Here is a 16744-nt window from a genome sequence, read left to right as displayed (position 1 = left end):
TGCCTTAACCAGTATTGCACTGGACATGGTTGCAATAGCTGCTAATTTGTGCTTCTCTTATTGGATTGCATTATGTGTTGTTGTTGTTGTCTTTGCTCTATTTGTTGAATCATTTGCAAATGACGTAAACATCCAGGGGTAATATTGAACAATTTATTGAGTATTTCAGATCAGTTCCATATTCAGAAAGTGACAGTCAAAGGACACATACAGTTCAAAATCTCATAACACATGATTTCCTGAAAAGTCTGAAAGATATATATATATATATACACCCAAATTCTAAATGAAAAATATATATATGACAAATAAATATAAATATAAACTTTCAAAAAGTAATGTTAACTACTGACAAAAATAGGTTGAACAGCTGAAAACGCTGTTTCATTTGACACACACATTGTTAGAGTTTAATTAGTTCATAAAGCCAAAGCACCCATGTCTTAAATAAAGAGGTCATTATAAGCGGGTCACAGTTTGGAGGTTTTGTGGGAGAAATGGTTGTATTTGTCTACACCGCTGACCAGCACTGTGTCAGGAAAAGTCCTGGGACGCTCAGGGTCCTGTCAGCAAAACACACACACATTTATATGCTTTTTCCAGCTAAACGTCTCTGGATATGTCTATGTGGAATGCAAACTGAGTGAGATATTTACCTGGATTGGATAAGTGTATGTAGGGACAAATCGGATCACATAGCCACAGCGCCTCCTATTAGATGTGTTGGGATCGCTGGCATGAACCAGCAGTCCATCATGGATCTGAATCCAAAAGAAAACTTGAATTAAACTCAGATATAAGCTCGTTGTGATTGGTTCCATTGGTTTGACTGGGAGTGTGTTATTTTTCAGACACTGTAAAGAAATGTACTCACAGACATCTGACCAGCTTGAAGGGGGCATAAGATGGCCTTCTCCGTCTTCACCAGCTCCTCTGGGATCTCCTGATTGACGCTCAGCATGTTGCCAGCTCGTTTTGCCTGGTAATGGGGCAGAAGACCAGAGTGGTGGCTTCCTGTTGGGAAATAAGTTTAGACACATTACAAACCAGACAAAGTGGCACGAGCCGTCTTGCATGCAAACAGAGACAGTGTTCATACCTGGAATAACCTGCAGTGCTCCATTGTCCTCAAGTGAGTCATCCAGAGCGAGCCAGACTGACAGAACAGGACCTCCATCAAAGCCCCAGTACCTGGAAACCAACATAAGATGATTACTGAACACTTGAAATGGATATCTAAGCCAACAGAAACCCCAAATACCGTATTTAATTTCCTTCTGTGGAATTGAGCTTACTTCATATCCTGGTGCCAGGCCACAAACGGCATCACGTCTGTCTTCTCATTGCCATCCTTTGCCTTATTACAGGTGTTATTTGGTTGGATGACGCCGTTGCTTTTTTGCATTTTATTTACTGGATATTTACAAATGAATCTGGAGTCCAGCAGGATGACGTCCGGCCCCAGAACCGCTGTGACCGTCTCCAGGAGCTTAGGGTGCTTGGCGAGGCCCATCACCCAGTCACAATCCTTGTGGATGTTATGAAGGCTGTAAGCAGTGTAATCTTCACCTGTTGAGGAATACTTGGATTAATTCAAGTCCAAACCTCAATTCAAAGGCTTATATAGTCAAATCAAAAATTATTCAGACACTAGATTTCTAGATATTTCTAGACACTAGAATATTTAAAATCTTTTTACTAGTGGGTGCAGGGCACTATAGTTCATAAATGTTAGTGAGGATAGCAAAATAAAGTGAACTGTGACATATTATACCCAAAATTCTTCATACAGTGGACTACCAGTAAAACTGATAAGATTTTGGGACCAAAAATGTGACCCTGGACCACAAAACCAGTCATAAGTCACATGGGTATATTTGTAGCAATAGCCAACAATACATTGTATGGGTCAAAATTATACATTTTTCTTTTATGCCAAAAATCATTAGGATATTAAGTAAAGATCATTTTCCATGAAGATATTTGGGAAATTTCTTACCATAAATATATCAAAACAATTTTTGATTAGTAATATGCATTGCTAAGGACTTCATTTGGACAACTTTAAAGGTGAATTTCTCAATATTTAGATTTGTTTTTTTGGCACCCTCAGATTCCATATTTTCTATTGTTCTATCCTAACAAACCATACATCAATGGAAAGCTTATTTATTCATATATATAAAAAGATGACCCTTATGACTGCTTTTGTGGTCCAGGGTCACAAATTATTCAGACACTTTGAACTTACCATGTTTTGCTTAGTGTTTTTTTTTTTTTTTAATTGCTAATGCAATTTTTTTCCACTATAGACTGAACAAATTGAAGCTATACTTGGTAACTGGTTGACCTAAATTGGTTTTAAGTAATTGTGTGTGTACATGTAACAGCTGACAGCTATTCAACCGAATTCATTACATAGCGTTCTATCAAAGTCATCTGACTTTATCCAGATGAATTCTGACACAGTTTAACTCTTGTCTCTTGTTCTTGTCATATTTTATTACCATTTTCTAAACTATAGTGAGTAAACGGTGATAATGTGAGGAATGTTAAAGGTGCTGAAGCTCACCATGTTTTCTCTCCAGCTCAGCGAAGGCGTCCCGGGCCTGCTGCAGCTCTTCAGGACTCAGGATGGGGATAGCTGACATGTACCCCTGCTTCTCGTACAAGGCCTTAACCTCAGCCGTGTCTCTCTTCATGTCTGAAAATGCAGTGAAACTTCTGCTTGTCTGCTGGAGATGTGCTGAGAACGCCGTCTCTTGCTTCGTTTGCTTCTCAAGGGCTAAAGCTCAGCTGTGCAAACTACACAGGGAAAGAAAACCTGTTTATATAACCTGGACAGAAAGATGGGAAACAAACTTTGCATCCACGTTTAGTCATTTCCCTTCCCGACCTCTGAAAACCTCCTTGTTTTGGTTCTACTCCTCCCCACCTTTTCATTGCATATTTCTTCTGGGTTGTTTATGCAGGAACAGAGAGTGCTATAGTGACTGGAGGCAATGGTCCATGAGCAATTAAAAGGGAAGAACATGCTACTCTTAAGCGCATGAGGGTGGGGGTGAGCCTCAGTTAGCAGATCTCTTAAAAGCTGGCAGCTAGAATGCATACTCAGGCCTTACCATCTGTTTAGTAGACTCATTTTCATTGCTAAAGTTCACAGAGTGTGTGTAGACAACAACAAAAAACACGCACCTGAGTGAGAAAGATGCTGATTTCCTATAGGGCTGAGTCTTGGTTCAAGCTGTAGACAAAGTTGAAATAACAGTATAAAACAATTATAAATCAATCGAGCAAAGTATGGAAACTGAATCATATTGAATTCAGCCAATACCTGGTCTTTGCTCTTCAGGCTGTTTCTTCCTGAGATGTCTTGCTCTTCACTGTCAAACTGTGTTTATATACAATACGTTGTGACTTAGGCTCCTCCTCCAAAATGCCATTATGTCTCTCTTTACTATTTTAGACTCCAGGGAAAAACAAATATTTTAACCACCCTATCATACATGTTTGGGTGTGTAGGTATGCCAATTATGTTTGCAATATGCTGTTGATGCTGGAAATTCTAGGATGTCATAAAAGAGCATTTCCTTGTGTGAGTAAGATTCTTTGTGTTTCTCTTTAACCGGATAATACTTACTCAAGAACACAATGCCTTTGTTATTTCTCTCAGTACGTGAAGAACATGACATACATTTTCACCTGCTGGAGACAATATTACAGTAAAGCAATGTCATTTATTCATTTATTAACCTTTACCCAAACCATAGGTCCTTACTATATATTGTACGATTTATTTAGCTATCTATTCAAATCTGTGAATAGTGTCTAAAGGTCAACAACATAAAGGCTTAATTATTCAAATAAATTATTTTAAATAGTTTCTATTTCTATTTCTATATATTTTTGTTATATTTCAAATACTATTCTATTTATGTGTTGACTTTTATAGCATTATCGATTTTTTTTTTTTCCCACAAAAGCAGTCTTAAGTCGCTGGGGTATATTTGCAGCAATAGCCAACAATACATTGTATGAGTCAAAATTATCAATTTTTCTTTTATGCCAAAAATCATTAGGACATTAAGTAAAGATAATGTTCCATGATGATATTTAGTAAATTTCCTACCGTAAATATATCAAAACTTCATTTTTGATTAGTAATATGCATTGCTAAGAACTTCATTTGAACAACTTTAAAGGAGATTTTCTCAATATTTAGATTTTTTTGCTCCCTCAGATTCCAGATTTTCTAATAGTTGTATCTCAGACAAATATTGTCCGATCATAACAAACCATACATCAATGAAAAGATTATTTATTCAGCTTTCAGATGTATAAATGATCACATTTTTATTTAAACAGAAAAAATTCCAGCAATAATACTATGAACATGAATATTAAATATGCGCTATCAACATATATTTTGTTGTATCTGAAGAGACGAAATACAGCTATTAGCAATGTAATATGGCAGTGTAATATTTCAATGTAATATGGCAGTGTTTATTTAATATATATGAGTAAAACTGTAATCAAAGATTTTGGATGGTTAAGAATTTGGGTGGCAAACATCTACATTGGTAATGCAGTTTTATTAAAACAATATAGTTATGAAGTAATTATGAAGACAACTCTAATGCATTATAATAACACATTAAAAGCTGACCTATATAACATGGGCTATGTACAGTAAAAGCACTTACTGAACGAGATTACAACTGAGCAAATATTTTGGAAAATAACAAACAGTTAGTACAAATGAGCTCAATGTTGGGAAATCCAATGACCACAGGCTTCCTTATCATCAAACTTCTTAAATTATTTCCTTCTTAAAGTGTATTGTGTTTCTGTAATAAGTCAGTTAATATTTTGCCATAAAGTCAGTTAACATCTTAACAAGACCCAATAAATTAGTTTATAAAGATTACAGTATTTACTGTCTGACACGGATTGTTTGAGTTTCATGTTTTCAGTCAGTGAAGTGGTTCAGATTTATTTACATAAGTGCACAGTTTCCACACAGTGATTGTACAAACACAGTCCTTTCAACAATATTTCAACAAAAAGAATAAAACAATAAAAATAGCGTCATATAAATAAAGCAGTTACAAAGGAACTTGAGAATTTTTAAAAATACAAAGTAGCTTGTGTGGATTTGTTTAATGTGATGGATGGATCAGGGGAAGTCCAGCTGGCCGTGATGCTCACAGTGTTTGGGACAGACGTATCCGCCGCGCTGCTCATCTCTGGGCTTTCTCCTGTCTGATCTGGGCCGGTCCTGCTCGTTGTTGCAGCGATGCACCAGAACCGGGTCTTTCTCGGCTGGAGACTTCTTCATCAGCAGTCTCTGGAGAATGCGTTTGTCTGAGCGCTCCTTGTGGAAGTCATCCTCATACACCTTCAGCTGAGAAAACAAACAAGATGACATTTAAATCATAGGAGATACCTAATGCCTTTGACAGTGTATATGTGCAGTTGATACCTTTTCTGTTTTTGCATTATTAGACTACACAGAATTAAGGTAAGTGGTTGCAATCAGTTTATTTTAGCTGCATTTAAATCAACAAATTTTGTTGAAAGTTAGTCAACTAAATTTGTTTATTTAAATGTAGCTAACTTGCAACCACTTACCTTAAAAGAAATTTGTAAATTCAATTAATCTTTTTTTTTCTGTGTATAATAATAGAGAAATGAAATGGAAAATAAATTAATATTAATGTGCGCATCTGGTTATCAGTCCATAAAAGCAGAAAGAGAAGATAAGCGAAGATAATGATCAAGTTTCCTGTGAAACACAGTCTACTTTTAGTGTGTAAGATGCATCGTCTCATGTTAGGTTACTTACATCTTCAATGGTGTAATTAGATCATTGTACATATTACTCTCTCTAAAAACCACTGCATTACTTATTACTAATTACTTTTAAATTCACAGATCAACCTCGACCAGTTGAACACTAACGGAATAGACACAAAGCTGATCTTTTATTTAAATAATATAAAATTACATAAATTATTATTGAACTGACCAAATAATTTAAAAGGAGAAGGTTACATTAAAGGCATTTTAACATTAGCAAAATGTTGGTGTTAAATCCACTATTGTTTTTTTTTTTTTATTAAAATCTCCTATACAATATTCAATGCAATTACATCAGAAGAAATGAATTACATTACAGAAAAACTGTATTCCTCTTTCAGGGAAACATATAAATGACAGGGATTAATTATTCAGAAATGCATTGCACCCAACACCGATCATCTCTACTGACGTACTCAACATCACAACTGCATGCATCACAATTAGTTTCACTGGAAACCACCAAAACTCACTTCCCTTTGCTATGAGAATTTGAAAAACAATGGAATGGAAATATTTGACATAGAAATCAGATGAGCGTGACCTGAAGTGACATACACAGGTCACAATATCATGACAAAAATGAGATTCATTTCCTCATAGAAACACTCTACTGTTTTTGCCTAACATAGAAAATATTCCTTGAACTTTTTCATGAACGCTTCCGTGTTCCATAATCTTTGCATCAGTTCAAGTCAGTAGTCGACATGTCAGACCGTCGAAACAAACATTTAACCGTGTCACAGGGTTTACCTTTCGTTTACACTTTATTTCAATAGCCCACTTTATACATTCTTCTTAAAATAACTTTGCAACTAAATGCCAACTGACTCTCATTAGAGTACTAGACTGTAAGGTTAGGGTTAGTAGCACAAGTATTACATGTATAACAAAGTTACTTATAGTTCACCCAAAAATCTAAATTTCCAAACCTGTATGAGTTTCTTTTTCTGTTGAACACCAAAGATATTTTGAAGAATATGGGTAACCAAACAGTTGACTGTCCCCTCTGACTTCCATAGTATGGAGAAAGAAAAACAAAAATACTATGGAAGTCAGTGGGGACCATCAGCTTTTTTTAATCTTCTTTTTGTGACCCACTCTGTGAAAACCCAGCTAAAGTCATTTTATTGTGATTTACTGTTTTCTACAGAATATCATCCTTTATAAGGTAAAGAACATTCTGTGAAAATGTAACTGTTATATCTTTAATATTGACTGAGTAAGGCCATCTCAAAGATTGAAATTAATGGTTGAAATCAAAGTTTGATTACTGTTATCTCATAATTAGATTTTGAGACTTTAGCCTGGATTTCACAGAGAAGGTCACATATCTTCTTTGTGTTCAACAGAAGAAACGTATACAGTGTTGAAACAACTTGAGTGTGAGTAAATGATGACAAGATTGAAATGTGAAAATTATCCCTTTAAGTACCATCATAATAAAGTTTTAGCAGATATTAGTTAGGCAGTCTACTAATACTCTAATAACTGATCTGACATGGAGTTGACAAGTTACATTTAGATAGTAAAATGTCTGAATTGGACTATCAAAATAAAGTGTTAGCACACGTTTAAAAGGAATCAACCTCCAAACAGAGGGAGATGAGTGTGTTTGACAGGAAACAGTGAATAGTCGGTACCATGTGCCACCCGGTGGTGTAAGCCTGTAACAGCTGGTTTGTGTTGAGTGTGTTTGAGTGCTCTCACCTGCTCCTGCAGCAGCACCGTCTGTTGACGCATATCTGCCTCTCTGCGCCGCAGACGCTTGTTCTCCTGCAGCATGCGCTCATGATCCTTATGCTCGGTTTTATAATCAGCCTCGTAGATTTTAGTCTGTGGATGGATAAAGTCTTTACAATTACAACATTGTAAAAACATCTATGTAGCAGATTCTTTTAATATAAAATGGCAAATAAATGCAAATTACACTTAAAAATAAAGGTGCTTAAAAGGTTCTTCACAGCGATACCATAGACAAACCATTTTTGGTTCCACAAAAAAAAAAACATTCAGTCAAAGGTTCTTTAAAGAACCATCTCTTTCTTTTTATAATTTTTAACTTTTTATAATCAGAAGAACCTTCTTTCACCACAAATAAACTTTTGCGAAACAGAAAGGTTCTTTATGGAACCATATGTGTCCCTGTAGCACAAAACCAGTCTTAAGTCGCTGGGGTATATTTGTAGCAATAGCCAACAATACATTGTATGGGTCAAAATTATTGATTTTTATTTTATGCCAAAAATCATTAGGATATTAAGTAAAGATCATGTTCCATGAAGATATTTTGTAAATTTCCTACCGTAAATATATCAAAACTTAATTTTTGATTAGTAATATGCATTGCTAAGAACTTCATTTGAACAACTTTAAAGGAGATTTTCTCAATATTTAGATTTTTTTGCCCCCTCAGATTCCAGATTTTCAAATATTTTCCTATCATAACGAACCATACATCAATGGAAAGCTTATTTTTTCAGCTTTCAGATGATGTATAAATCTCAATTTCAAAAAACTGACCCTTATGACTGGTTTTGTAGTCACATTTAGACAAAAAGGTTCTTCTATAGCATCGTGAAGCACCTTTTATTTTTAAGAGTGTATATTACTTTAACTATTACTTATATGAATCTTAAATTATTCCCTCAAATTAACCTTTGTCCTCATATCTAAGTCGCTTTGGATAAAAGTGTCTGCTAAATGATTAAATGCAAATGTAAATATTTTTACCTTCTGTTCGCCTACTGTACTAATGTTTAATGTTTAACTCTATAAAGCCTACTATATCATATTTGATATGCAAATTACTAGGGCCTCTGAATTATCACCGTGACAAAACCTGTTGCACACACCTTCTGTCATCTGTTTGATCGTTCATACTTTTTATTTTAAGGAAAAATAAATTGTAAAAACATCCATCATGAGTTCATGATTCACGTGTCTTTTAGCTGTGAAATCTTTACTGATTTTTAAACAGAATAATTTCTTTGATATTGTCAGTAATATTTCCAGATGAACACTTACTGGACTGAAGCAGCTCGAATTTACTTGATTCTCCATCAATAATTTTTTTTTTTTAGAAAACTCAGTGAGTCTCAAATCTGATCATCAGGTATTTGAGGAGCAATTATTTGTTTATCTCTCAATCATTATTGGATTGCATTACATTATATGTTTTGATAATCTAAATATCATCTCACGAAGACATGTTATTGGAGATATAGGCTAGAGTGATGATGACTGATATTTATATTATGTATTTACATGCAATTAGAATATATGGATATATGAATGAATATATATATATATATATATATATATATATATATATATATAGTATGAGCATCACATTCTCTATTTTATACTGTATTAGCCATAAAAACCTGATCTATCAAATATATCACATATGCATTTTTTTTTGTTTTTTTTGTTGCTATTTTGTCTAAAGGTCAGGGCTTACAGGGTATATTTACAAGTCTCTTTTCAAAATGACATTAAATTCTGTTCTGATCCCATGATAGCTCACCTGACACCGCAGCGCCTCCAGCTGTTCTTTAAGATCCTGAACTTCTCTTACAGGGTCAGATTGTGTCTGTATTCCCATGCCAGCCAGTCTGAGTCTAGTCTTTTTGCCCGGAGATGCAGATAGCCCTGGAGCCGACCGCACATCCAGGGACAGCTTAGATGAGCCCTGGACCAGCTGAGAGTCTGAGGAGCCACTGATATCTGGGGTCTTCCAAAGGAGAAAAAGTAAATAAACATGTTAAAGGGTAGTCATATAACACACTGTAAGCAGCTGAACTGATGCTGTAAGCTCACCTGAGTTCCTCTAGTCCACTGCTGAAGGTCTGTTTGGTGCAGTCGGTTCTCCAGCAGTCTGTTATACTCATGAAGATGCTGGTTTTTCTTCAGTTCCTGCATCAGTGTTTGTTCATAATATTCCCTCTTGTTCTACAGACACAAATACAAGCATGCAAAAATCTCAGTGTCTATTCATGGATCTGCTTCTGAATCAGAGCGATTCACAGCAAAACACCTGTCACACCATGGCCTTCCATGAAAATTTATAAAAAAAATAAAAAATAAAATAAAAAACATTATGTGCCACATTAAATAAATAAATAAATAAAAAGGTTCCATTTAGAACCGAAAGACCGTAGAACTGGAAGATTTTTAAGTTGCACAAAGAAAATTATTTCTGTCACCATCAGGTTATTTTAACCCCATGTGACTTTCTTGTTTTGTGTGTGGAATACACACACACACACACACACACACACACACACACACACACACACACACACACACAGCTGTTTAGCAGAATATTCATGCTGATTTTTTTCTTATACAACAAATGCATATCAACAATAGATAAAAGTACTCATAAAAGTATCATAAAAGTAGTCAAAAAAATTTAAACTTGTGAAAAGTGTGATTATCGTTCAGATTGTAAGAACTGTCGAAGTCACTTATTCCTTACAGAATTACTTAAATTTTGGTGGCTTCAAAAGATATAGGTATATAGCCTTTATATAGGTTATATAGTCAAATAATGACTTGTATGGACTACTTTGATTATACTATAAAGATGTCTTTTGTCCATATTAGAGCCTGTCAGCTTGTCACGTTATGCATTCGCTGTATGAAAAACACCAGCAAGAATGCTGTGCTAAATATCTCATTTTTTGTTCTACAGACAAACCAAATGAGTTTGGAAGCTAACAAAAGTATGTTTTCAGAATGTTTTGCTAATGTTAAAGTTAAGTTATGGAAATGTTATTTCTGAATGTTCTCTGAATGTTCAAAATGTTCAGTTTAAATATATATATATACTGTATAAATTAAAATTATTATATATATAAAAAAATAAATAAAAATAAATATATATATATAATTCTTGTTTATGCAAATGTTAAAGGCATAATTCAGTTTTATTAATGTGCACTCATGATTTGCTCATGATTTTTTCTTCTGAAACATGTATTTTTAAAAAAAAAAAAAATTCTTCTGAAACATGTATTTTTTTAAACAATAAAAATACGTTCCCATAATCTTTACAAAACTATAAAATGGAATGTTCCCTTAACGTTCAGATAACCAAGAAAAAACACCTTATTTGGCATCATTTCTAAACCATAATTCCATAACTGACCAAAACTACAACCAAAAATCTGATTGGCTAATAGGACTGTTGCTGCAGGACCAGCACGCATGCATTGTGGTACTCTCGTGAACGCATGTCGAAGACTGAGATGGAAGAGAAGAAATTGTTAAATAAAGTCATCATATTTGTTTTCTTTACACACAAAAAGTATTCTTGTAGCTTCATAACATTATGGTTGAACCACTGATGTCACATGGACTGTTTTAACGATGTCCTTACTATCTTTCTGTGCCTTGATCATGGTAGTTCCCTTGCTGCCTCGAAGGGTCAGAAAGCACTCGGATTTCATCAACAATATCTTAATCTGTTTTCCGAACATGAAGGTCTTACGGGTTTGGAACGGCATGAGGGTGAGTTAATTAATGACAGAATTCTCATTTTTGGCTGAACTATCCCTTTAAGATTCGATCAGGTGGAAACAGCTTCCCAAAATACCAAAAAAAAAAACATGCCCAACCCGTGGAGCAGGACTGTTGGCTCAACCGTTGGCAGACTGCGCTGCTAGGTAAACCAAGAATATTTGCAATTGTGTTTAGTGACAGTAGAGACACTAAAAATACACATTTGGCCTTTGAAGCAGAAGAGTTTGAGAGTGTGTTTCTGCCCACATACCTGTTCATGTTCTACTTTGAGCAGCAGTCGGTTGTTGAGCTGTTTGAAGGCCCTGCTTTCCTCCTCGAGGGCCGCCACGCGCTGCTGGAGGCCCACACTCGTGCTGTGATAGATGTGATCCCACTCCTCGTTCAGCTTCATCAACTGACACACACACAGTTGCATTTTTACACCAGTGTGGGGACTTTCCATTGACTTTGTCATCTTTTTTTTTTTAGTCATTACATAATTTGTCCATATAGTGTCCATATTGTACTGTACTATGATTGTAGGGACATTTGATCCCCACAAAAAAACCCACAGCCAAATCTGACTCAGCTACACAAAACTCCTGAATAGATTATGTTTGCAAAAACGACACTGTACTATCTTGATATAAAAATTGGTTACAGTCTGTAATTAATAAATTATATGTGTACAATATAAGGGAACCTTTAAATAAAAATAATTTAACATGCAAATAGAGTGAAAAACACTATTCCCTTATATGGTCTAAGTTTGACACCTTCTGGAGAAACTGTGTGACAGAAAGCATGTTTTTTTTTTTATTTGAATTCAATGCTGTAGTCCAACATGTAGTTAATTCTGAAAATTGAGATGTAAGGGTGAAGTCACAGCTGGTGGTTTATTCTACCTCTTTGTTGAGTCTCCGGAGTTCAGTGTTTTTGTTGAGGAGCTGAAGCTTCTCCTCATCAGAGGAGGTGATTGACATGCTCTCTGTGATGAGGGTTAACTGCTCCTCGCCAGAGAGGAGAGACTCCCCCTGTGCTGGCTCCTCCACCGGCCTACAACACACACACACACACACACACGCACACACACACACATACACACACACACATTAGTTTTTATGGTTTATGGGGAGTCTCCATAGTTGTAATGCCTTTTATACTGTACAAACTACATTTTCTATCGCCCTATACCAACCCTCGCAGAAAACTTTGAGCATTTTTAGATTTTCAAAAAACAAGAACAACAACAAAACCTCCTTCTGCACAATTTATAAGATTTTTGAATTACGGGGACACCAAAAGTGTCCTAATAAAATCACCTTCACATTGTAATGCCTATGTCATACCCATGTCATTATAATCCCATTTGTGTCCTCATAAACCACATAAACATGTACACACACAAAACATTTATCTTTTTAACGTTTTAGGATCTCACATTATTATTCTTATTATTAGAACCACCGTTTGCATAGAAATGCTGGAATGTTTACAATATTTCACCCTATTTTTAACCTTATTTTCTCACAGGCTTCCTGTTATGTAGGTTAATTTCACTCTTGACTAACCCTAACCTTCAAATATAGCTGCAGGCATGTTTAGAATTGAAATAAAACATCATGAAGACCCGTATGACGTTGTTTTCCTCATGGGGACATTTGCACATCCAATGCTTTTTGGGTTTTGTTATTCTTGTGAAGATCCTCTTGAGAACAGCTTACATGAGACGGGCCAAACCACACATATTACATGTTAATAAAAAGTCATTATGGCAGTAATTACAATTAGTGTGTGAAGCTGCTTCACAAAATAATTACAAATTAAATACATCAGTACTGTATACCTGTAATTACACTGTAACATGATAATTTGAATGGATAATGAGAAGCTGAATCAGACAAATCATTAAAGCTAAAACCTCTTTTTCTTGACAGTCTTGTTCTTTCATAGCCATAAGCAACAGCGCTGTGCTGTCATTTCTGTTGTGCTAATACAGTAATGGGCAGATGGAGAATCTGAAGCAGCACAAATAAAGTCATGGATGCTATGCAAATGTTCCCGTAATTCATTACAGGCTCATGATGAATGACTCATGCTAAGCTGTGACAAAGTATGAACTAATAAAAGTTACACGAACACATCACCAGGCCCTATAAAAAAGAAAATGAAAATGACTCTAAAAGCTCTGGGAAATTTGAGCTGGGTTTGTTTCTGTTACTATTGTCCCTTCCTGTGAGACTTCGTGTTTCTTTCCCCTCAGGATGTCGCACAAATAGATCAAAATATGATTGCACTTTACACGATTCTCAGGCTTACATGCATATTACACCAATATTGCATATTGGTTGTGTATTAATAAAGCACATATTAATGCCTTATTCTGCATGACCATATTTTAGATCCCTACACTACTAACTAGCAGCAAACTAGTAGTTTAATGAGGCAAAAAGGCAAAAAACAGTTAGTGTAACTCTGTATAAACACTCTTAAAAATAAAGGCGCTTAAAAGGTTCGTAGATTTTAGTCTGTGGATGGATAAAGTCTTTACAATTACAACATTGTAAAAACATCTATGTAGCAGATTCTTTTAAAATAAAATGGCAAATAAATGCAACTTACACTTAAAAATAAAGGTGCTTAAAAGGTTCTTCGCAGCGATGCCATAGAAGAACCATTTTTGGTTCCACAAAAAAACATTGTCAAAGGTTCTTTAAAGAACCATCTTTCTTACATTTTTATAATCTGAAGAATTTGAAAACTCTGAAAGGTTCTTCAGATGATAAAGGGTCTTTATAGAACCATTTAGAAAAAAAAATATTCTATGGCATTGTGAAGCACCTTTATTTTTTAAGAGGGTATGTGTTATTACACGGTAAAAATATATGGTCTCTACTGAGAAAATGAAAAATCATTGTACTTTTGGGTTACACTTTATTTTGATAGTCCACTTTAGACATTCTACTAACTATAGGCTAAGTAACTTTTCAAATACATGTCAACTAATTATCATTAATTTGCAAGTACATGTCTACTAACTCTCAGATACACTGTTAGAGTAGGTTCAGGGTTAGTAGAATAAGTTGACAAAGTTTCTCATAGTCAGTATGTTGTATGTTGAGGACCCATCAAAATAAAGTGTTAGCAGATATTAAACAGACAGTCTACTAATACTCTAATGACTGCTAGTTGACATGTAGTTGTAAAGTTACTGTTAGTAGAACAGTATCAAAATAAAAAAATAAAGTGTTACCTACTTTTGAGTATCATATATATATATATATATATATATATATATATATATATATATATATATATATATCATGGTTTGCGAATATGGTAATTATACAGAACCATTGTATATCTCATTTATCTACCAAACATGTGACTCTTTGGAATACTATTGAACAAAAATAAAACATTTAACTAGCAAATTATTACAAAAATAGTCCCTACTTCCTGTTTACACTTTTCTGCTATAACAAAGTGACTGTACTGTCATATAACACTATGACAGCTGTTGCTTACATCCATTTAAACTAAAGAGAAGACGGTGTAATGAAACGCACTCAGACTGCAGTTCATTCTCCTCCTCAGGTAAAGAGCGCTCTTTGCTGGAAGAGTCTTCTTCTGACAATGACGACTGTGCACTTCCTTCCATCACCCTTTCAAATCTGATTAATAGCTGCTGTTTAATCCTCTTGTAGTCTTTCACTCCTAAATCCACAGCGTGTGTAACGTGCGCAGCAGCGTGCTAATGTGATGTTATTCACTGGAGGGTAAGTTCAAATATAAACCCCTTCATTAACATGCAAGACATCACAGAGCAGGAAGTGATGCTCAGTTTGTCACAATAATAAACACACCCTAACTCTATGACCTTTACAAACTAATTACAATATAATGGGAATAATTAATTTAGCCGAATGCCTAGCTCAAGAGTGTGATTTATGATTTAAAAGGGTGATTTTATACGTTGTAAGGGTTACTAGACTGAGATAGAAAATAAGGAAGTGATTTGATGGTGAGCTGCAGGGAATTTCCGCTTCAGCATCATCTGCTCTCCGTGGGCTTTCTGAAAGGCTGCTACTATTAAAAACCAAACCACAACATCTCGCTGTTAACACATGAGCGAAAGGACACTGGGGGGTTGGGTTTCACTTCCAGAATGTCTGTTTACTCGTACTGTTAACTAATGTACTATGGTAACCATACTTTCCACCAAAATAGTTACAGCAGTTACTGTTACTACAGTAATAGCGTTACAAATTCATATGCGATGATATATTGTTTCATTTTTGTACTATATGACTTAGTACTGGAAAATACCAAGTTCCCTAAATAAACAGGTCTGTTTTTGCACCAAAATGCCTGGATAATACAATCTTCCCTGTGACAATTTACAGTTTTCAACATGCTAACAGGCATTTTAGTGGAAACTGTGATTATGAAATGTACTGTATATGTACTAAAGAACAGAAAATAACAATACAGCACACAAATAAAGTGAAATCTAAAGGTGTGTGTAAACAGCTTTTACACAGACACCATGTTTATGCTGCAAGTGAATGGTGCCATGATGTGACAGAGCTAAATTTGTTTATTGTAATAAGCAAAACTGCGTAAACTGCAAGTATTCAAAGTGTTCACGCATACTAATATAATACTCTTATTATTTATAGATTGTACAGATTACTGTGCACATTATGCATGAGGATGGCCTACCAGGATGGCCTACTTCCCTTGTGCAGTAGTACAGACATGGCTAAAAGGAAACTGTGGAAATCATTTCAGGAAATTATGATTTTTCATGGCCCCAAAATACTGTACATAAGGAAAGAAAAAAAAAATTCGCACAATTCGACTCGGCAACGCAATTCAGTTCACCAGGCGACCTCCCAGGTTCAGTGCCGTTCTCGAGACTTCGGTGGCAGTCCGAGATGCACCAGTCTTGAACGAGGAGATTGCTGTCCTTCTGGCAAAGGCTGCAATCGAGCCGGTCCCTCCAGCCGAGATGAGGCAGGGGTTTTACAGCCCCTACTTTATCGTACCCAAGAAAGGCGGTGGCCTTCGACCAATCCTGGATCTGCGAGTCTTGAATCGGGCCCTGAACAAGCTTCCGTTCAAGATGTTGACACAGAAGTGCATTATCAAATGCATCCAGCATTGGTTTGCAGCGATCGACCTGAAGGATGCTTACTTTCATGTCTCGATCCTTCCTTGACACAGACAGTTCCTACGGTTTGCATTCAAGGGTCTGGCATGGCAGTATAGGGTCCTCCCCTTCGGGCTCTCCCTGTCCCCCCGTGTCTTCACGAAGATCGCGGAGGGCGCCCTTACCCCACTTTTTGAAGTGGGCGTCAGGATCCTCAAA

General features: G+C 35.6%; 2 protein-coding genes across 3 annotated transcripts; both read right to left on the bottom strand.

Moving 5' to 3' along the window:
- Positions 1-140: 140 nt before the first annotated feature.
- On the bottom strand, positions 141-3375 carry LOC306852827 (L-threonyl-[L-threonyl-carrier protein] 4-chlorinase-like). 2 transcript variants are annotated; one of them, XM_079389922.1, is made up of 8 exons: positions 3335-3375; positions 3196-3244; positions 2573-2805; positions 1296-1569; positions 1100-1191; positions 875-1014; positions 657-761; positions 141-563 (listed from the first exon to the last, which is right to left on the bottom strand). In XM_079389922.1, the coding sequence occupies exons 3-8, from the start codon at positions 2700-2702 to the stop codon at positions 471-473; spliced, it is 834 nt and encodes a 277-aa protein (XP_079246048.1). In that variant the 5' UTR covers positions 2703-2805; positions 3196-3244; positions 3335-3375; the 3' UTR covers positions 141-470. The 2 variants fall into 2 exon arrangements, with proteins under 2 accessions (XP_079246048.1, XP_079246049.1); XM_079389923.1 differs by having other exon boundaries at positions 2573-3244.
- Positions 3376-4303: 928 nt separating this feature from the next.
- On the bottom strand, positions 4304-15198 carry LOC306853252 (uncharacterized protein). The gene is made up of 7 exons (XM_079390516.1): positions 14940-15198; positions 12276-12426; positions 11642-11785; positions 9685-9816; positions 9392-9598; positions 7573-7698; positions 4304-5407 (listed from the first exon to the last, which is right to left on the bottom strand). The coding sequence occupies exons 1-7, from the start codon at positions 15029-15031 to the stop codon at positions 5180-5182; spliced, it is 1080 nt and encodes a 359-aa protein (XP_079246642.1). The 5' UTR covers positions 15032-15198; the 3' UTR covers positions 4304-5179.
- Between the last annotated feature and the right edge of the window lie 1546 nt (positions 15199-16744).

This window comes from Barbus barbus, assembly GCF_936440315.1.
Source record: "Barbus barbus genome assembly, chromosome: 33".
Taxonomy (NCBI): Eukaryota; Metazoa; Chordata; class Actinopteri; order Cypriniformes; family Cyprinidae; genus Barbus; species Barbus barbus.
This window is presented reverse-complemented; position numbering and strand designations above follow the sequence as displayed.